General features: G+C 37.3%; 1 protein-coding gene across 1 annotated transcript in view; it reads left to right on the top strand.

Moving 5' to 3' along the window:
* The window catches only part of CPNE4 (copine 4), a 428,237-nt gene that overhangs the window by 368,033 nt on the left and 37,094 nt on the right, over window positions 1-23,110 (top strand). Inside the window, exon 8 of the mRNA XM_051963712.1 lies at window positions 17,281-17,379. Within this exon, the coding sequence (XP_051819672.1) occupies window positions 17,281-17,379 (99 nt within the window). The remainder of the gene's footprint in view (window positions 1-17,280; window positions 17,380-23,110) is intronic.

Raw genomic sequence — 23,110 nt, 5'->3', positions numbered from 1 at the left:
GTTTTCCAACCAGAGAAAGAAAGAGACAAAGATAGAGGAGTATGTGACGTGTGTATATATAAACCTATTATACAGGTTACATATATACACATATCTATATATGTGTGTAAATATATTCACATACATGAAACTAGGTGACACAGTGGATAGAGTACCAAGCCTGGAATCAAGAAGATTCATCTTCCTGAGTTCAAATTTAGCCTCAGATGATTACTTGCTCCTCATCTGTATTTTGTTCCTCATCTGTAAAATGAACTGGAGAAGGAAATGGCAAAACAGTCTCATTTCTTTGCCAAGAAGACTCCAAATGGGGTCATGAAGTTAGACACAACTAAAAAAATAAGTGAACAATATAATATAAGAGGAGAGGGAAGAAAGATGGTCTAGAGCTAAACAAGAACTCTTAGATATCATCTAATTCAACCTCTCATTTTCTAGATAAGGAGGCTGAGGACCATAGAAGTTACACGATAAATTATAGAGCCAAGATTTGGACCCAGATTGCCCTCTAAATCTTCTTTTCTCCCACTTTTTTCACATGCTTTCTGCCCTAGTGGGTTACTCAATACCTAATGTCCTCATTTTTCTCAGCCATGAAATGAAGTAATTGGACCAGAAATATCTTTTTGTTTTAATTTTTAAAAAATAGAGTAAGAAAAGAAATACAAAACAAAATAAAGCTAAACAAAAGAGAACATTGTCATGTGCCCAACATAATGTCAGGGAGGATTAACAATATGTAACAACAAATTACCTGATCAAGAAAGTGTGTATGTATGTGTGTGTATATATATATATATATTAGTAGAAGAAATTATATTCATGAATGACCATTTTTTTCTTTACTTTCTTGTAAATTATTTTTTGGTTCTCTGCTAACCAGAGAACTTCTTTTTCCCCCCTTGCATTCCCATGACTACTCCCAAGTAAGCTACATTTAGGAAAAGACATATTTATATCTATATCTATATGTAGATCTAGATATATAGATACACACACACACATATATATATATATATATATATATATCACCTCACATACATATACAGGTCTTTCCTATCTTGCTGCCTTTTTAATTAAATTCTGCTCCATAACTTGCCTTGCTATTACTTAATTTCCCCCTACCCAAGAATCCTTCCCTTGTCTCCTTCCCTCATCCTTTGCTTCCCCATCTACTTATCCCTTACAGATTTTGTAGGGTGCTATATCCTTCATGATATATATGTAGTATGGTAGGTTTTCAGAAGTATAAACCCTCCCCCCAATACTTCTGTGTCAATTCTTCCTCTGTACTCATTTGTATAACATGATTGCTATTTTTATCTTAACTCTGCCAATCTTTCCTTTGAGCTACCCTATTGTTGAATCTTATATATATTCATATATAAAAACACAAAATTTTGTCCACATTTAAACAGTTTGTCCAATCTTAAGTTTCTTAAAACTGATCTTTCATATTGATTTTTATGTGTTAAATTTACTGTTAAGTCTAGGTTTGGTTGATAGGAAGTCCTGAAAATCTGCAAGTTCAATGAATGTCCATTTTTTTTCATTCTGGATTATAGATAATTTTGCTGGATATGATATTTTTGATTGCAGGCCTAATTCTTTTAATTGGCAGTAGATATGATTCCAGGACCTTCGGTCTTTTATTTTAGTTCCTGAATAGTCTTGTACAATTCTAATTGTAGCTCCAGTGTGTTTGAATTGTTTTTTTCTTGTTTCTTGCAAAAATTTTTTTCTTTAATCTAGGGTTTTTGAAATTTGGCAAAACTATCCTGTGTGTTTTCCATACAGGATCTCTTTAAGGTGGTGATTGGTGGGGTTTTTTTTTCCTACTTCTACTTTCCCCTTGTGTTCTATCACTTCAGGACAATTTTCTTGGATTATTTTCTGCAATGTTGTGTAAAGGTTTTCTTTTTGGTCAGAACTTTCTGGCAATCCAGTTATTCTTATATTTTCTCTTCTTGATCTGTTCTCCAGATCTGTCATTTTTCTTATGTTTCACTTTCTGTTCTATTTTCTCATTCTTTATAATGTTTTGTTATTTCCTGGTCTCTCATAGCTTCATTGACTCCCCAGTTCTAATTTTCAAAACATTATTTTCATCTTTGAGACTCTGTTCCTCTTTTTCTAGCTGGTTAACTTTTTTTTTCATCAATTTCTTGTTTTTCTTGGATGGTTGTAATTTTTTTCTTTAGTTTATCATCAATGTCTCTCATTTGATTTTTGAATTCTTTTTTGATTTCTTCTATAAATTTTCTTTAGCAGGGGGCTATTTCATGTTACTCTTTGGGGCAGAAGCTTTTTTTTTTATTTAATTGTCTTCTTTTAAAGATGAATTCCAGCCTTCCCTGTTCTCATAACATGTTTTAATGGTGTGGTTCTTTCTTCTTTACTGATTCACTTTTTTTAAAAATAAGAAGTATTAGTGTAAGTACCTCTAATAGTGGAGTGGGGTAGTGCCTCAAGCTTCCCTTCAGCTCTTCACTCTGACCAGGAATCCCAAATCATGAGCTCCACCTCTCTTGCAAGTCCCCGCAGTCAGCAGCATCCCTGTCCCACTGTCTCTGCACTCCCACTGTGCTGGTTCCTTCTCACCCAGGGCTGTGTTTAAGTAGCACAGCTGGGCCTGGCATTCCCAATCAATGGAGGTTTGCTCAGTCCTCCTGGACTCGAACCCGACTCCAAAAATAGTCCAGAAGGAGAAAGTCTCTATGGTTCCCGCTGAGGCTCCAATCACAATCAGATAGCCCAAGGGGTCCCCCTTGGTGTTTCTGTGGAGCCAGCCTAGGGGTGTTTGCACTTCAGGCAGGTTAATTCCCAGGTTGGGGCCTTTCTTCAGATCTTCTCTGGTTGTATCTAGAGGACCCCAGTTCTGCCCCAAATCTTGAATTTTTCTCGAGTCTATGTTCGTCCCGAGGTGAGGGAAATTGGGAGAGCTTGAAATTTACCCTCCTACTCCACCATCTTCCCAGAATTCTTCCCCAGAAATATCTTTTAAATGAATGAATTAATGCTCTCTAAAATCCTTTTTAATCTCTACAACTCCATGATTTTGAGTAACAACCTGGGATTATGGGCAAAGATAATATAAATTTGTTTTAGATTCACGAATGTAGCATCCTAGATTTTAAGCTAGAAAACACTTTGGTGACCATTGACTCCAATTCCCCCATTTTACAGATAAAGTAATTTATTTTGCTTGCTTTGTTTTTCTTAGTTAATTAAGCATCTGCCTGAGCAGGATAACTTATTGGGCAAACTGTACAGATATGATCCTTTTACTTGAAGAACTTATGATCAGACCTAAAGTACCTAGCACCACCATCTCTGCCATCTATAGAGGGCAAGTTCCCCAAAAGTTATTATTCTGTTTCACTGAGTTTCATGCACCTTTCTTTAATGAGAAGGGGAAGGGGGCAGGAAGCCATTAAAGGACTGCATATTTTTAAAAGAAGCATTTGTCTTGATGTCGATGTTTTTAGGACCAAATTAATGCCTGTTAGAATTAGATTTTGGTTGAGTGGAATTGAAATTGAAAGGCTTTTTAAGATATATTATCTAATCATGGATTGGGTTTGGTAGTCTACAGGGAGTGGAATAAATCAATAGCTTGATCAGGGTGCAAATAATTGGAGAGAAATGCAGTCTAGTTAGTAAAATTCTAGCCTACAGTTGGATGAGAAGGTTCATCCTGAAAGAATAATCTTGGAATACTAATAATTTATTTTATTTTATCTGAACTAAAAGGGTCCTTAGATATCCTTTAATTCAATACCTTCAAGATGAAACATAGGGCTGTTAATTATTAGCAAAGGCAGAATAAGAACCCTGGTTCCCTTATTTCCAGTCCATTACTGTTTCCAGAGTGAATGAGTCAGCTTGATCCCTGTTTGTCAAAAACCAAACCTTTATTTAGTTTGTTTTCCTTTGAAGTGACTTTCCCTGGCAGGGTCACTGTGATGTGAATTATGGATGAGCTTCTCTCCATTCCTGCAATGGGCAGTTAGACTTTCCTTGGCTTAGTTGGCTCTAAAGCATTAGACTGATTTCTTGCAGAGTTCATTGCAATTGCCCCAAACAAGGGGAAGTATGACTTTCATTGTAGAGGGAGTTTCTTGTGCAGATGAAATCACAGATCTATCTGTTCCCTAACTTCTGTCTTTAAGAGACCATATTTCCCATCAAATCAAAACTGAGTGATCACTAACTTAGAACTGGAAGTAACCTCAGTCCAATCCAATCTAACAGCCCCATTTTATATGAGGGTGATATATACATGACCCTGAGTTCTAGGAAGTTACCTAGCAAAGTGGAAATTCTCAAAGATCTCATTTTACAGGTGACTACTCGGAGACAGAGAGAAGTAATAAGCGGTTTGCCCTAAATCATGCAATTAATAAGCTTCAGAGATAAGATCTGAACTCCTGGTCTGAGCTGATCTGACTCCAAGTCTCATTTTCTATTTGTTTTCCCAGTGAGGGTTCCCAAGAAGATCTGTGAGCTCACCAATCAACAAGCATTTATTAAGTGCCATTAAATACTAAGCAGTGGGGATACAAGAAGGGCTGGCTCTGTCTTCAAAGATCTCACATACCAAAGGTAGAGACAACATATGGATAACTAGACATATACAAGCGACATGCAGAGTAAATGGAAGGAAATTTTGGAGATAAAGGTACTAACAGAAAGAGGATTCAGGAAGGGCTCCTGCAAGAAAGAAAGGTTTCAGTTAAGACTTGAAGAAAGCCAGGAAGCAGAGATGAGAAGGAAAAGCATTTTCAGGAATAGACTTGATTTGGCTTGCTCTCTCAAAAGCATTAGATTGAAATTCATATTCCCATCCTGGATGTCTCTAAAATATTCTTTCCATAGGTTTACCACAAGGGATCTTCCCAATGCCAGTGGAAGAAAAGTAGTGTGAAAAACACGGTTCCTTGTTTCAGGGGAAAATTTAGGTTCAATAAAAGCTCTGGCAATTTTCGAAAAGTGAGCTGGCTCATTTTGCTCTTTCTATTCAATTCTAGGTCCTATTCATTGTTCAATTAATGGATTGTACTATGAGATGGCTGCACATCTTAATCTTCAAGAACAAGAGGCATTCTTCATCCATTTAGCTTTTCCTATATAGATAGTTAGGTCAAACATAAGCACACTATAAGTTCTAATTTTTATACTTTCTTCTTATTCTGCCATTGATTTTGCTCTTTGCCCTGACACAAGTTGATTGTCTTTCTCTATATGATACCTAATTCAGAAATGATGCAATTATTTTTTCTCATAATTATGTTTTGTCATTTGAGATATACCTCCCAACTCTCTATTTTAAAAAAATTGATCATGTTACTATAGGTATGAAATTTCTCTGTTATTCCCAAGCCTTTAACTCCTCTCATGTTTTATTCCATGTTTTTCATCATATTTTATCTCTCTGGCAAGGGGAGTGAAGGATGAAGCTTGTCCAGGATATCACTCAGAAAAAAATAATGAATCCTGGGAATTTCTAAAGTCTAGAAAAACAGAGAAAGACTCTTCTTAGTAATTAGAATAACCATTATGCCTTGTGGGTCACAGAATTTTCATTTTTTTTTATAATTCAACACTTAGAATTTGGATGAAGTCCAAAAAAAGATTGACTTCACATTTACATTTTATTTTGCTGAAATCATTTCTCCCAGTTCAGTCACCTGTCAGTCACCTAATCAAACTGTGAAGTGGGATTCATCTTAAATAACTGGAAAATAACTGGAAGGAGGGTCACATTGGACTACTGTCAATCTTGTCTGATAACGAAGATACATCACACAGAGTCCACTCTTTTCATTCTGTTCAGAGTTTATGGGAGATTCAATTTTCCTAAAACACAGCAATGTGTGAAGTTTCAAAGGTCTAGATGAGGATTTGAGATCCTCTCAGGCTTATCTAAACTACAGCCACAAATCTCCAAAGAAAGCCTTTCTTGAGACACGACTGTGAAATCTTTCTCTCTACTTCCTCCCCCCTCCCTTTTCTCCCTCTCCCTCTCCCTCCTCCTCCTTCTCTCTTCTCTCTTCTCCCACTTTTCTTTCTCTCTCTTTCTCTCTCTGCATCCCACCTAAGACTTCCTTTACTGGTTTGAATGGGAATTATCCTTAAGGAAGAATAACCACACTTGAATGGGATTTTGTGATGATTTCAGGGACAAGTCTTCTCCACCTGTTTTGTTCTCATAAAGTTCTTTGAAGGAGGAATAAGTTTTTTTTTATTTTGGATTAGGAAGAAAGTTTACGCTACAGATGCTCAGGAGAGAGGTAACACAGTGACATAAACTTATATACTCTACAGAATAGGTGACATTTCTCACCAGAAGACAAATGTTTGATTCTTTGTTTAAATACATTCTAGTTCTATGATTTTAGGCAAATAAATTATCCTCTCTGAGACTGTTTGCTTATAAAAGGAGACAGAAATACTTTCACTAGCTAATTCACAGTCTTATTGTGAGAAAAGTACTTTATAAATCTGTTGTTATCATCACCTAAGTACACAATTATTTAAATGTCATAGTTCTATAGAAGCAGAGCTGGAAGAAACTTGAGAAATCTTCTAGTCCAGAGATTCTTCACCTGGGACCTGTGGGTACCCAAGAGGCCATGGGCAAATTTAGGGGATCAGGGGATCACTGACTTGGATAGCAAAAAGACATCTTAATTTTCATTAACCTCTGTTTTCCTTTACACTCTTATGTTTTTTATTTTATATGTTTTAAAACAGTACTATGAGAAGAGGCTTCATATTTTCCCCACTATTTCTCATTGCCAGTCTATAGTCTCCCATTGAGAGACAAAGTTGTGTTATGGATAGAAGTTGACCTCAGATAGAAGAAAACGTGGATTCAAGTCCCACCTTTAATAAATTCTGTCTGTATTATTTAGACTCTCAACAATTCAGGGTACTCTCTAGTAATATAATTTGCATAACAACTGCTTCCTTGCTGAGAGTTCTCAATATGGATGAAATCATAGGTTCATAGGAAGATATTGTATGGCTTTGAATCATAGAATATTAAATCTCCAGAATATTGAATGACAGATTACCCTATTCAATCTTTTGACAAATATTTACCACAGAGCTCTTGAAAACAGTGTAAACTGGTAGATATTTAAATAGATAGATAGATAGATAGATAGATAGATAGATAGATAGCTGGAATGATGGTTAGATAATAAATAAATGATCAATTGTATTTCACTATGATTGGTTTCCTTTGTAGTCCTGTGTATTTTATTTTATGCATTTAAAAGTATTCTTCTGAGAAGGAATCCAGAGGATTCACCAAGACAGCCAAAAGTAATGAGGACAAAAAAAAGATTAAGAATGTCTCATCTAAATTTAGAAAACTAAGGCTTAATCTGAAATACCCAGGGGATACCCTGTTTTTCCCTAAAGTCAAAGAAATGAAAAAGTAATACAGTGTTTTGCCAGAGTTTTCCAATATGTAATCCTGTTTACCTCAGTTTCCTCATCTATAAAATGAGCTGGAGAAGGAAATAGCAGACTACTTTAGGATCTTTGCCAAGAAAGCCCCAAATGGGATCATGAAGAGTCTCTCACAACTGAAAAATGAATGACAATGATAATCTTGTCTTTTCTATAGCTAAAACTTAAAATATCAATTTCAATTTCATGAGTATATCTAGCGATCCAGAATTCCCTGTATCAAATTATTAAATAATCCATTGTGGGTTTTTTTCACCCCAAGGTAGTGTCATATAAATTTTATGTCCCTCTTATGGATAAGGAAGCTGAGGCTGGGAAGGTTGGTGTCTGTGTCATAAGGTCACACAGTATAAATCAAAGGAGAGATTTTTAACTCAGGGCTTCTCAGTCCAATTCCCCTCCTCTGTCCCCCTTCCACACTGTCAATCCCCAGCTAGGTTTTAGAGTTCCCCAAAGTCCCTGTCTGCTGGTAGCCAATTTTTGGAAGCTAACATCTAACTCTTTTTCTGGTTCCACCTTATTGATTCAAGCTGTGAGCCTTGTCTCTGTCTCATTCCTTCCAAGTGAAAAATGAACAATTTCTCAGGCTCCCAGGTGCCTTTCTCTAGCAGCTGAACTGTCAACCAGAAGCTCATGCAGTCTGAGGCAGCTGCTTTGTTTGTTTGCGGCCCAAGGTTCTCCTTCCTTTGGGACCTGTTCAAAGAAAGGTCAACACAAAATTCTGCATCTGATATGCTGAGAAATTCCAAGCTGTTTAAGGATCAGACCTTGCCTACAGAGCCGAGTTTTCTACCGAAATCATCAGCGAGAATTAATGTCAGCCCAAGTTCTCTCTCCTTTCAAGAGGCATTAGATTAGATCTATATCAATCAGGGAATCAAATACAATTATTTGATTGACCTGCCAGTTATTGCATTAACAGGTATTAAAATAACTGTGGGGGATGCAAAGAAAGGTAAAAATAGTCCCTATCCTCAAAAGTTTATACTTCAGTGAGGGAAACAACCTATCGCTCAGGCAACAAGCATTGATTAAGCACTATGTGCCAGGTGCCTCAGTTTCCTCATCTGTAAAATGAATTGGAAAAGGAAATGGCAAACCATATTACTGTCTTTGCCAAGAAAACCCCAAATGGGTCCACGATGAGTTGGACATGACTGAAATGGATGAACAACAACAAAAATGTGCCAGGCCCTGTGCTAAATGCTGAGGACTCAAAGAAAAGCAAAAATTATTCCTGCCTTCCAGGAGCTTACTTTCTAAAAGGGAAAATTGTACTGATAGTCAGATGCATAAAAAGATATATAAAGAATAGATAGAAGGTAACATTAGTAAGAAAGACTAAAAAATAAATAAATACAAGGAATCTATTTGGGAGGAATCCTCTAGGAACTAGGGTGACCATAGAAAAGTTCAAGTAGAAGGTGGAAAAATCAGAGTTTTGTTTTTTTTTATAACTTTTTATTGCTAGAACCCATGCCAGGGTAATTTTTTTTACAGCATTATCCCTTGCATTCACTTCTGTTCCGATTTTTCCCCTCCCTCCCTCCACCCCTTCCCCTAGATGGCAAGCAGTCCTTTACATGTTGAATAGATTACAGTATATCCTAGATACAATATATGTGTGCAGAACTGAACAGTTTTCTTCTTGCACAGGGAGAATTGAATTCAGAAAGTAGAAATAATCCAGGAAGAAAAACAAAAATGCAAGCAGTTTATATTCATTTCCCAGTGTTCTTTCTTTGGGTGTAGCTGCTTTGCAGGGCTGGTTCAATATTAGGAAAACTATCAGTATAATTGGCCATATTAATAATCAAATTAACAAAAACCATATGATCATCTCAATAGATGCAGAAAAAGCATTTGATAAAATCCAACATCCATTCCTATTAAAAACTCTTGAGAGTATAGGAATAAATGGACTTTTCCTTAAAATAATCAGTAGCATCTATTTAAAACCAGCAGTAAGCATCATATGTAACGGGGACAAACTGCAACCATTCCCAATAAGATCAGGAGTAAAACAAGGTTGCCCACTATCACCATTACTATTTAATATTGTATTAGAAATGCTAGCTTTGGCAATAAGAGTTGAGAAAGAGATTAAAGGAATAAGAATAGGCAATGAGGAAACCAAATTATCACTCTTTGCTGATGATATGATGGTATACTTAGAGAACCCTAGAGACTCTACCAAAAAGTTATTAGAAACAAGCCACACCTTCAGCAAAGTTGCAGGATATAAAATAAACCCACATAAGTCATCAGCATTCTTATATATCACTAACAAAACCCAACAGTTAGAGTTACAAAAAGAAATTCCATTTAAAGTAATTACTGATTGTATAAAATATTTAGGAATCTATCTGCCAAGGGGAAATCAGAAACTTTATGACCAAAACTACGAAAAAGCAGAGTTTTGAAGGAAATAGTCAACAAGCATTAAGTGCCTGTTGTTTGCTTGGTTCTCAAATACAAAAATAAGAAAGCATTCCTTCTTAATGAGCTTATATTCTGATGGTGGATGGAAGTTACAACATGTTTACAGATCAGTTCAATTTACAAAGTAATTTGGGATTTGCCAGAAACCGGGAGAATCAGGAAAGAGTTCTTGAAGGAGGTGGCCTTTAAAAAAGCTAGGGGTTCTGAGAGATCGAGGTAAAGAGAGGGAGCATTCTGGAGTGGTCAGCACCAGCTTGTACAAAGGTGCAGGGATGAAAGATATATATGTGGCCACTTGGGATCACACCATAACAGCTGACTCACAGCTACATGGTGCAGCAGATAAAGAACCAAGCCTGGAGTCAGGAATACCCAAGTTCAAATCCAGCTCTAGCTGTGTGATCCTGAGTAAGTCACCTAACCTCTATTTGCTTCAGTTTCCTCATCTATAAAATAGGAATAATAATATCATCTCCTTCCCAAGTTTGTTTATAAGGATCAAATGAGATAATAATTATAAAGTGCTTAGCAGACAGTAAGTGATATATGTTATTTATTCTTCTTCTTAATAATATGGAAAAGTCACTTGAACTATTTTGTGAAGGACTTTGTATGCCGGAGGAGGTTCTGTCTCATCCTAATGACAATAGGGAGGCTCTGCAACTTCTTGAGAAGGTGAGAAACATGATCATGTCTGTGCTTTAGGAAGATGACTTTGGGGTCAGCTCCAAGGAAGATGCAGAGATCATTTAGAGGATTGTTAGAGAAATTATCAGAGTCAGCCCTAATGTGAGAATGTATGAGTAGAGACATGAGTATTACCAATTGTCTTTACACATAATTGGGGGGGGGACTAAAATATTATTAACACAAAACATGAATGAGTGATAAGAAATAACACAAGAGCTTTAGAAATGGCAGGACCTGCAGGGTATAATAATGTTTCTGCTCTCTGAATGGGAGAGGTCCAGGCTTCAGAATGAGGGAATTGTACATAGAAAAGGCTCAAGACTAATTAGCCACAGAGGAGATCTGGAGGTCACTTTGTCCAATCCCCTCATTTTACAGATGAGGAAGCTGAAGTGCCCAAAGTCACACTGGTCCTAAGTGTCCAAGCCAGGATTTGAACCCAGCTCTTCTAAGAGAAGCAGTATTCCTTTATTAACATTATTATGTTAATAATTATTAACACCTTCCTGAGTTAAAAGATGGAGTTCTTCTTTTTCAATAGATTACAGTCTCACACTGGAAATACCAACTCAAATCAGATTCCTAGAATAAATGCTAAAGATCCTCCAGAGTTCAGCACAAATGCTATAAATTCTCAGCAAATATTAATCTGCATTAAATTTAATTTTAATGATTTTGATACTTTTTATATCCTTGCTATAGTTGTTTCCCTTCATAGAACTCTTCTTTCTTAAAAAAAAAAAAAAAGCAATTATACAAACAGACCAATACTGCAAATGTCTGAGAAGTTATATAATATTCAGAATCTATTCTCTACCACTTCTCTACTGAGCAGATGGAAAGATGTTTTTTTATCCATTTTCTGGCACCAAAAGTGATTGAGGTGTTTAGTATCATTACTGATGCCCCTTTAGCATTTTTTATCTGGAATTCTTGGAAGAAAAGGAGGATGAGGGTGTCTCTCTCTCTCTCTCTCTCTCTCTCTCTCTCTCCCTTCCTTCCTTCCTTCTTTCCTTCCTTTCTTTTCTTCCTTTCTTTCTTTTTTTTCTTTTTCTTTTTCTTTTTTTTTTTTTTTTGCTGAGACTGTTGGGGTTAAGTGACTTGCCCAGAGTCATACAGCTAGGAAGTATTAAGTGTCTGAGGCTGGATTTGAACTCAGGGCCTTCTGACTTCATGGCTGGTGCTCTATTCAACAAAGGCTTTCTTAATGATTTAATTCTTGAGTAGAAAATTCATTTTGAAGGAAGACTCTCCAGGGAAATTATTGGAGACTGAAATGGCAGACTACTCCAGGTTCTTTGCCAAGAAAACCCCAAATGGTGTCATGAAGAGTCTCACACAACTGAAAAATGAATGACAATGATAATTATGTCTTTTCTCTAGATAGACCTTAAAATATCAATTCCTACTTCATAAGTAATCTAGTGATCCAGAATTCCCTGTATCAGACTAATTATCAAATTATTGTAGTGAGTATATTCATAAGAGCTAGAGGATCGAGGGCCTGGTTTATTTGTATTTGTTGTATCTATTCCCTTGGTTGTGTATCACTTGAAATCAATTTTTACAAGTCTTCCCCTGTTTCTCTGAATCGCTCCTATGTAGTATATCTAACTGGGCAATAAGATCTTACAAAAATCATATTCTGCAAGTTATTCAAAAATTCCCTAATCAATAGGTACCCACTTTGTTTTCAGATTCTGATTACTAAAAGAATATTTGAGCTGCTTGACTGGAATAATTAGAAAGAGAATGGAATGGAATAGAGAAAGAATGGAATAATTAAGCAATCCCATATCACACCTACATACGAGCAGAGGAAGAAGGGAATATTATGGGGAAAAGAGAGGAGCAAGTTCAGGCAGAGTGGGGTCAGATGAAATTATTACCCCTTGGTTATAATTAATCAAGGAAGGCTGCATGAGGTTTGGGTAGTGGGGTGGGTGATAGTGGGAGGTGGAGAGTAAAGATTGGGAATTGCTCTTAGCAAAGACATGACGCTTGTAATCTTTAACAGCTAGAGAGGCGCCTTGTTGGATGCATTTTGACTTGTATGTTGTGGGCCTTAAGTCTTGATTGAATTTAGTGACTTTCTTTTTCCAATAGTTGCTTAAATGGGGTGTCCTTCCTGCAGATTTTCTGTTAACTGTGGTGGGATTTCACAGGATAACAGGAAACTAGGGCTATGTGTAACCTTAGAAATTTTCTCATCATCCCTTCATTTTGTAGATGAAGATGTAGAGGGAGGCTAAGTCATTGATCCAAACTAATAATAATTATTAGAGCTAGCTATTATGTATATAACATTTTAAGGTTTGTAAAGCACTTTACAAATATTCTCTTTTGATCCTCCCAATAATCTCAGGAGGCAGCTATTATTATTATCCTCATTTTACAGATGAGGTAGCTGAGGCAGACAAGTTCAGCAAGTGCCCAGAGTCACCCAACTAGTAATAAGTGTCTGAGCTTGGATTTGAACTCGGATCTTCTGATTCCTAGGTCCAGTGCTCTGTGCATTCTGATGCTATCTAGCTGCCGACTAATATAATGAACTGGCTCAGAACTGTAACAGAACCAAGAGCTGCCCACTCCTTGGTCAGTCCTCCTTCCTTTGGTAGTATTCTGCCTTGTGGCTTCTCTTACTGTTCATCAGATGTATTCATAATCCACCCACATCTCTATTGTTGTTTCTCTTACCTCCTCTTTTCAAATGATCAATCAGCAAACATTTAAGTGTCTGCTATGTGCCAGGGAATTTGCTATACCTGGGAATGGAAAATCAAAAGGGAAAATCATCACTGCCTTCCAAGAGCATAGATTGTAATGGGGGAAACAGTATATATATATATATATATATATACATATATATATATTATATATATATATACACACACACACACACACACACACACACACACACATTTGTAGACTATATACAGGAAAAATTCAACTCTCCTTAAAATAATGTTTTCTTCTTTTAGACTTTGCATAACACTTTTGACTTTATTATATTCTTTATGTATAAATATGTATATAATATTCTTTATATTTATCTTTGTATGTTTCACACCTCCCATACTAGATTCTAAATTTCACGAATATGGGGAAATTTTCTTATTTCAAGTTCCATAACATAATGGATAGAATTCTTAGAGCTAGAAAGATCCAGATCTACCCATATACACTAGCTGTGTGACCACAGTTTATCAATGTCTCAGAGCCGCCATCAGCTCTAAAACTCTAAGTTAGAGATGTGTTCCTAATCTTTATCAATGGAAGCTAGTCCCCTATACTGAATACACCATAGTTCTTTCAAAAAAGGAGAGGTGTTCCTAGAGTTCTCTTGCAAACAAAGTAAGGTTGTTCCCTCTTTGGGTAATCTGAGTCTAAATTCATGGACCCATTCTTTTTTTTTAATAACTTTTTTATTGACAGAACCCATGCCAGGGTAATTTTTTACAATATTATCCCTTGCACTCACTTCTGTTCTGATTTTTCCCCTCCCTCCCTCCACCCCTTCCCCCAGATGGCAAGCAGTCCTTTACATGATGAATAGGTTACAGTATATCCTAGATACAATATATGTGTGCAGAACTGAACAGTTTTCTTGTTGCACAGGGAGAATAGGATTCAGAAGGTAGAAATAACCCAGGAAGAAAAACAAAAATGCAAGCAGTTTATATTCATTTCCCAGTGTTCTTTTTTTGGGTGTAGCTGCTTCTGTCCATCCTTGATCAATTGAAACTGAATTAGTTCTCTTTATTGAAGAGATCCACTTCCATCAGAATACATCCTCAAACAGTATCGTTGTGGAGGTATATAATGATCTCCTGGTTCTGCTCATTTCACTTAGCATCAGTTCATATAAGTCTCACCAGTCCTCTCTATATTCATCCTGCTGGTCATTCCTTACAGAACAATAATATTCCATAACATTCATATACCACAATTTACTCAACCATTCTCCAATTGATGGGCATCCATTCATTTTCCAGATTCTAGCCACTACAAACAGGGCTGCCACAAACATTTTGGCACATACAGGTCCCTTTCCTTTCTTTAGTATCTCTTTGAGGTATAAGCCCAGTAGAAACACTGCTGGATCAAAGGATATGCACAGTTTGATAACTTTTTGAGCATAGTTCCAAATTGCTCTCCAGAATGGCTGCGTGTGTTCACAATTCCACCAACAATGTATCAGTGTCCCTGTTTTCCCACATCCCCTCCAACATTCCAAATTATCTTTCCCGTTCTAGCCAATCTTACAGGTGTGTAGAGGTATCTCAGAGTTGTCTTAATTTGCATTTCTCTGATTAATAATGATTTGGAGCATATTTTCATATGTCTATAAATAGTTTCGATTTCTTCATCTGAGAATTGTCTGTTCATATCCTTTGACCATTTATCAATTGGAGAATGGCTTGATTTCTTATAAATTAGAGTCAATTCTCTATATATTTTGAAAATGAGGCCTTTATCAGAACCTTTGACTGTAAAAATGTTTTCCCAATTTATTGTTTCCCTTATAATCTTGTCTGCATTTTTTGTTTGTACAAAAACTTTTCAATTTGATATAATCCAAATTTTCTATTTTGTGGTCAATAGTGATCTCTAGTTCTTCTTTGGTCATAAATTCCTCCCTCTTCCACAGGTCTGAAAGGTAAACTATCCTATGTTCTTCCAATTTATTTATAATCTCATTCTTTATGCCTAGGTCATGAACCCATTTTGACCTTATCTTGGTGTTTGGTGTTAAGTGTGGGTCAATGCCTAGTTTCTGCCATACTAATTTCCAATTTCCCCAGAAATTTTTGTCAAATAATGTGTTCTTATCCCCAAAACTGGGGTCTTTGGGTTTGTCAAACACTATATTATTAAAATTATTGGCTGTTTTGTCCTTTGAACCTAACCTATTTCATTGATCAACTAGTCTATTTCTTAGCCAATACCAGATGGTTTTAGTAACTGCTGCTTTATAATATAATTTTAGATCTGGTACACCTAGGCCACCTTCTTGATTTTTTTTCATTAATTCCCTTGAAATTCTTGACCTTTTGTTTTTCCATATGAACTTTGTTGTTATTTTTTCTAGGTCATCAAAGTAGTTTTTTGGGAGTCTGATTGGTATAGCGCTAAATAAATAGATTAATTTAGGTAGTATTGTCATCTTTATTATATTTGCTCACCCAATCCAAGAGCATTTAATATTTTTCCAGTTGGTTAGATCAAACTTAATTTGTGTGGAAAGTGTTTTGTAGTTTTGCTCATAATGTTTCTAATTTTCTCTTGGCAGATAGATTCCTAAATATTTTATACAATCAGTAGTTACTTTAAATGGAATTTCTTTTTGTAACTCTAACTGTTGGGTTTTGTTAGTGATATATAGAATGCTGATGACTTATGTGAGTTTATTTTGTATCCTGCAACTTTGCTGAAGGTGTGGATTGTTTCTAATAACTTTTTAGTAGAGTCTCTAGGGTTCTCTAAGTATACCATCATATCATCAGCAAAGAGTGATAATTTGGTTTCCTCATTGCCTATTCTTATTCCTTTAATCTCTTTCTCAACTCTTATTGCCAAAGCTAGCATTTCTAATACAATATTAAATAGTAATGGTGATAGTGGGCAACCTTGTTTCACTTCTGATCTTATTGGGAATGGTTGCAGTTTCATGGACCCGTTCTTTGAGGAGGAATACTTGTCATTGACAATAGTTAGGTTTGTACATTTGTTGAGACTCGGATGGATCGTGAAGAATATGGACCCCAGACCAAACTCAATTTTACTTTGATTCCATTTGAATTGGTTCCTGCTCTGAAAGTCTGTGATTCTTTTCCTCTTCTTGTAAACCATTGGCTGGTCTACTGCCTGAGTATCCTCTGAAGACTTCTAGAAATGCCCTTCCTATATCAGGATATGAGGCAAGGACATTTCTGGAAGAAGTGGGTTGGATGGGGCAGACCTGGCAAAGTTAGGCTCAGGGGCCCCGGAATGATACTGATAGCACTGCTGTGAGCAGGACTATTGGGAGGAGAGATCATTTCCACCTCTCTCTGGATGGGCCATTATGGATCTTGCTCCAATAGCGTGGTCTAAGTGCTTGGCTACTCAGCTGGATCTGCCAATTCACCAGGGTGGGGCCTCCCAGATTCCTCTCTTCCTTATCTTCCCATAAATCCTATATAAAACATTTGTTAGAAGTCTCCTTTGGTTCTTATGGGGTTCATTTTCTCCAGTGATATGTAAACCGGTCCCAACTGTCATGGAACAAAGTTTAAACTTTAAAAGTGTCAATAGTCCAATCAATATTTGCTAGTAGTTTTTTAAAAAACAAATCCCCTGACTCTTTTGCCACCATTGTAGAGGAAACTGAAGGGATTCACACAAGATTAAGGACCATTGTGTATTTTTATCCATTTCACAAGATGCCATCAGAGCCATAACCTGAAGACTGCTATTGATTTCTTCTGTCAAACTGAAGGTTTTTGCCTGTACTGTTCAGACCTAGGGATGTTGACTTCCACTAATGTTTTCTCCTCCCATGCTTGACACCCTGTGTTTATTCTTTGTTCCTCCTTCTCCCTCTTCAAGCATTTGCCCTTTTACAAAATCAACATTACTTTCCCCTGAGCGAGTCTAAAGGACACTCGTTGCCTTCTCTTGCAGTGCATCGTCTGGGACTGGGACTCCAACGGCAAACATGACTTCATTGGAGAATTTACCTCGACATTCAAGGAGATGAGAGGAGCAATGGAAGGAAAACAAGTAAGAGCTGACATGGGGGAATTCCTGGTTTGGTTCCTTAACCATTACTCTGAAACTCATGAATGTTTACTGTTGAGCCCTGTAGTTTTGAGTGCCTTCTTTGGACCTCTCATGGTCTTCTTGTGGAAAGAGGGACAAAAGTTACAACTGTAAAACATCAATTGTATACCCAAACGTCAAAAGGTCAAGGCTGGATGGCTTCATCCGGCCATCAGAGCAGAACCTTCCTTGGGAGTCACCTGAAGCTTATGAAATCTTACACATCCATTGTCACAGCAAATAGGAATCAGAGATGGGCCTTGAACCCAAGCCTTCCTTATCCTGAGCCCAGTGCTCTATCTAGTAGATTGAGTATGTTATAGATAATAATAGGACGGGACAGGGGATGGGGACTGGACCTGGGATTTCCTTGATATCAGGATGATGAAGAAATCCCTGCTTCCAATGAAGGTTGGTGTTTTCTTTGGTACTTGGAGGCATTTGCCTGAGATGCTAAGAGAATGGGGCAAGAATGTGGCTCAGTGCACAGAGCCCTGGACTTGGAATCAGGAAGCCTCATCTTTCTGAGTTCAGCTCTAGCCTCAGACACTTATTGGCTGTGTGATCCTGGACAAGTCACTTAACTTTTCAGCCATCTCTAAGACTATAAACCAGTTTCTGATCTGCATTGGTAGAGGGGAACATTCCTCCTGGAAGCATGCTGCAGCAATCAAATCAGATTTAAACCACATATGTCTTGCAATAGACGGCTTCTAAGTTGCCTCCCACTTCTCGAACCTACCATCCAGATTGGTCTTTTAGATCTGATCAGACTAAAAGATAAAACTTGTCAGAAAGGTGAGACCTTAGGAGGTTGCCCCCAGAACAGTCATAGAAGCAAGGGGAAATGAATCAGCACGCCCAGTGTTGGCCAAAGCCCCTAGAAATTCAGGAATTGGGACAATTTCATGAGAATTCACTAGAGCATCTTCTAATTGGGTGCATGATACTGCCAATAATAGCAAAGGAAAAATCAATCCTTCTGTTGTTTCAAGCTAAGTCATAGTTAATATTTGGGCATCCAAGTGAGAGCTTTATGTGAAGGCCAAAGAAACCCCCAGAAACAAAAAGTGATAGGACAGCAGCAGATCTAAATTAAAAGGAGATCATTTCTATGTGGTGCCATTTAAACCATGCGAGGTAGTCTTGCATGCTGAAAACAATGCTTGATGGAAGTGGGCCAGGGCATTCTTCTTATTCTTAGGCTGAGTTTAAAGTCTGGATGTGACCAGATTGAGTAAGAAAACTGACCAAATAGATATTCCTGAGAGTCATTCAAGTCGTTCTAAGGCAGCTTTTCTCTAACCTAGAACCCTCAAGATTTGTTTGATCTGGGCTTTACCCCAGTCCTCATGACAGATGATTTGCCAATTACAAGGTGTGAAAGACGGTCTGGTACAGAAAATGCAGGGGGATCCCCAAAGTAAGACTCCTTCTCAAGGCAACTGACCTAGGGTTCCCAAAGCTGAAATGGGAGTTAATTCCCCCTCAATGGGGAGACAGACCACCCCAGAGCAGACCACAGGGACTTAACAGTTCAACAGCAATACCTGTTACTACTCTGAGTTAAAAAGTGATCAAGGATTTCTGAGCTAAACAGAGCCATAGAAGTCATCCAATTCAAAAAGGTTTGCTCAAGGCTATATAGCTTAACCAAATTCAAGCAAAGTGTATTAAATGCTTCCATGTGCCAGGTGCTGAGCTAGATACCCAGAGTGAGCAGTGGAATGCAATGGAAAGAGCACAGGTTTCTAGACTATTAAACCTGATCTGCCACTTATTCTTGTACCACCTAGGTAAGGGCTTTCACATCTCTGGACCAGGTTTCCTCAACTGTAAGATGAGAAAATTAAACCAAATGATCCCTAAGAGGTTCCTGGTCCAACTCCCAATGTGTAATTCTAAGAGGGGAAGGGAAAATTCGAATCCAGGTCTTGTGTCTCCAGAGCCATCATTTTTTCCCACTGTACCTTACTGCTTCCTAAATATTTCTTTGTTCTCTGACAAAGATTTTTAAATTACAAAATCAATTTACATATGAAATGGCTACACTGCATATTGATGAATCTAAGGGACACTGCATAGAGAGCAAAACTTGGAGGCTGGAAGCATTGGGTCCACAGACACTAGCTGCATGATCCTGTGCCAATCACTTCGCCTGTCTTTACCTCAGTTTCTTCATCTGAAATATTGGGCTAATAATAGCACCTATCTCCCAGGGTTGTTGTGAGGATCAAATGAGTTAACATATAGAGAGAACTATAAAAACTTTACAATGCTAGGTAAATGTTGTTTGTTGTTGTTGTTGTTGTATAACTTATTATTATTATTATTTGCTATTATCCTAGGAGGGTGTTTAAAATAAAAATGTTAGGGGCAGGTGGGTAATTGGATAGAGTACTGGCCTGAAGTCAGGAGGACCTGAGTCCAAATCAAACCTCAGACATTCATTAGCTGTGTAACATTCATTAGCAATTCATTAACCCTGACTGCCCTACAAAAAAAAAATAAATTAAAATGTTATATATCTCATTTAAATGCCTCCCCCCAATACCCAGGGTTTCTTAATTTAATTCTAAGTCTAATCTAAAGAATCGGGAAGCAGGATAGTATAATGATTAGAATTAAGTGTTCAAATCCAGCCTCACACACTTAGTAGCTGTTTTTCATTTAATCCTGTTTGCTTCCATTCCTCATCTGTAAAATGATCTGAGGAATAAAATGGCAAATCCCTCCAGTATCTAAAACCCCAACTGGGGTCCTGACTCAACAACAGCAAAATCTATTCTCTGAGAATTCTCCCGTCCATCTAATGGAAATATGCCCTGCAGTACTTCCACGCAGGCCTGTTCTGGTAAGTGACTAAATAAATAGCAGTTCAGCCCCCACACTGTGGACATCTGATATAGTCACAACATGGGGGCTCTTTACTTACTGGTTTGTTTTATTTATTTTTGCTTTGGGAAGTGGGGCATGAAGTCAAAATGAAACTATCATTGCTAAATGGCTTATGTGGTGGCTGAGTTTGACTTTGCCTTAATTGGAATTTAGAAAATGAACTTCTCCTGACTCCCCTGCTGGCTGGGCTTTCCATTCAAAGGGCAAAAAGAAGAAATCCGTCCCTCTCCATCTTGTAGTTATGTTTGAACCTCTGAAACCATCTAGGGAGCCCTGGGAATGTCAATGAGCCCAGAGCTGACTTCAAGTATCAGAAGGACTGTCATGGATGTAGGGGAGAGAGAAATGATTAAAATTTTATCCTTAGCCCCTCAGCTGGCAGACGGAGAAGACAGCTTTGGGATTACTCTAAGAGAAAAGATCCTACGAGAGCTGTCCACAAGTAGAGTGCTGCCTGAAGAGGTTATGGATTCCCCCTCATTAGAAGTCTTCATAAAAAGGGACAATTGACCCTTTGTTGGAAATTTTATATTAAGAGCTGGAAGAGATTTTAAAAGTCTGCATAAACCAACCAACTTATTTTGAAAGTAAGGAAACTGAGGCACCATTAGTGTCAGAGGGAGGATGATGAATCTAAATTTTACAGCTTTGGGATTACTCTAAGAGAAAAGGTCCTATGGGAGCTGTCCACAAGTAAAGTGCTGCCTGAGGAGGTTGTGGATTCCCCCTCATTGGAAGTCTTCATAAAAAGGGTCAGTTGACTCTTTGTTGGGAATTTTATATTAAGAGCTGAAAGAGATCTTAAAAGCTCGCATAACCCAACCAACTTAGTTTGAAAGTGAGGGAACTGAGGCACAACATTAGTGTCAGAAGCAGGGTTATGAATCTAAATTTTCCTGACTCCAGGGCCAGCACCTTAACTACTATACTATGCTGCCCCTAGATGTTGTAGAAGAGATTCCTGGTTAGTTACTGGATGGGTAAGTTGTCCACCTCTGAGTTCCTCTGGTTCAGCAATTTTGAGCTACCCGAAGTAGTTGTGAAGACCAGTCAGTTTGGAGCACCATCATCACTCCATTAAAAGTATCACAAAGTAATTATGTTTGATTTTCTCTGAAAAATAGAGATCAGGATGCACATTGCCTATCATTCAGAGATGAATTTTCAACAACATCCTGTAAGTTACTATGTAATGGGTAATTTGACGCACCTACTACATAACAACAACAAAAAAAAAGTAAAATGGATACATCAGAGAAAACATTAGGAAACATTAATGTAGGCTAGTTGTTTAAATATTCAATTAGGAACTTTTAGTAAGAAACTTCCATGTATGATGCCTCATTTTCCCCATTTACAATATTTTTAAAACAATGAATATGCAGTTCATTAGGCTACAGGTTTAATCACTAATTAAAACAACTGCCAAACATTCTATAGAGAATCTTCTAGTCCTCACTTTACTAATCTGGAAACTGAGAGTCCTTGTTACATTATTGATCAAGATCAGAAATATTGTAATATGTTAAATCGACTGTATTCTATATATTTTAGACCAAAGTGTGCGTTTTCATTGTCTTTGTAATAGAACATAATAATGTTATGGTTCACATTGACAAATCCTAGGGTGAATGTTATCTTCACTTTATAAATAATACAACAGAAATCATTCAAAGGAAGGAAAGGAGGAAGAGAGAGAGGGAGGAAGAGAAGGAAAGAGGGAGCGAGAAAAGGAGGGAGGGAAGGATAAGAAAAGGAAGGAGGAAGGAAAGAATTATGGAATCATTTATTAAGGCATTGTGCTCAGCACTTTATAAGTATTATCCCAATTCTCACAGAATCTTGAGAGTTAGGTGCTATTATTATCCTCATACTATTGTTGAGAAACCGAGGGAGAGGTTAAGTGACTTGTTCAACAAGATTTCACAGCTAATAAGTGCCCAAGATCACATTTGAACTCAGGGCTTCTTGACTAGACCCAGCACTCCATCCACTTTACCTAGCTGCTAATCTCTTAGCTAGTGAGTAGAAGTGGTTCTGCTCACTTGATTCTGAATTGGCTCATTCAAGTCTTCCTATGGCTTTTTTTTAGCTACCTTACATCCCATTTTTTATAGAACAACAATAGCATTCTATAACATTCCTATACCATAACTTGTACAGCTATTCCCTAGTTGATCGGCATCATTTTACTTTCTAATTCTTTGCTACCACAAAAAGAACTGATAGAAATATTTTTTTAATATATGGAATCTCTTTCTCTATTATTGGTCTTTTTGAGGTATAGACCCAGTAGGGGAATCACTGGATCAAAGGATATGAAGATTTTAAAAGCTTTTTGGGCATGGCTACAAGTTACTTTCCAGAATGGCTGGACCAGTTCACAGCCCCACCCACAATTCACTAGTATACCTGATGTCCCATAGTCCCTACAGCATTCGTCAGTTTTTGAGAACTTGACCAATTTGATGTGTGTGTTAGAACTTTAGTGTTGTTTTTTAACTTTAAATCTCTACTTATTAGTAATTCAGAGCATTTTTATATGACTATTGAGAGCTGATGTTTCTTCCTCTGAAAACTGCCCATTCATAATTTTGACCACTTTTCATTGGAGAACATCTAAACATTTCTAGAGATTTTGGCATATGAGATAATGTCCAAGAGACACCGCCAACTTTAAGAGTGGTGATAATATAAATTTCACTTGTTGTAATTGGTATTTTGTTTGATGAAGTTCAAATAGAATGACTGAATGTGAATGAAGCATTTGTTAATGTGTGGAAAGCACTGAGAA

This window comes from Antechinus flavipes, chromosome 5 (genome assembly GCF_016432865.1).
Source record: "Antechinus flavipes isolate AdamAnt ecotype Samford, QLD, Australia chromosome 5, AdamAnt_v2, whole genome shotgun sequence".
NCBI classification, from domain to species: domain Eukaryota; kingdom Metazoa; phylum Chordata; class Mammalia; order Dasyuromorphia; family Dasyuridae; genus Antechinus; species Antechinus flavipes.
Note: the sequence above shows the minus strand (reverse complement) of the source record. Positions and strands in the feature narration are given on the sequence as shown.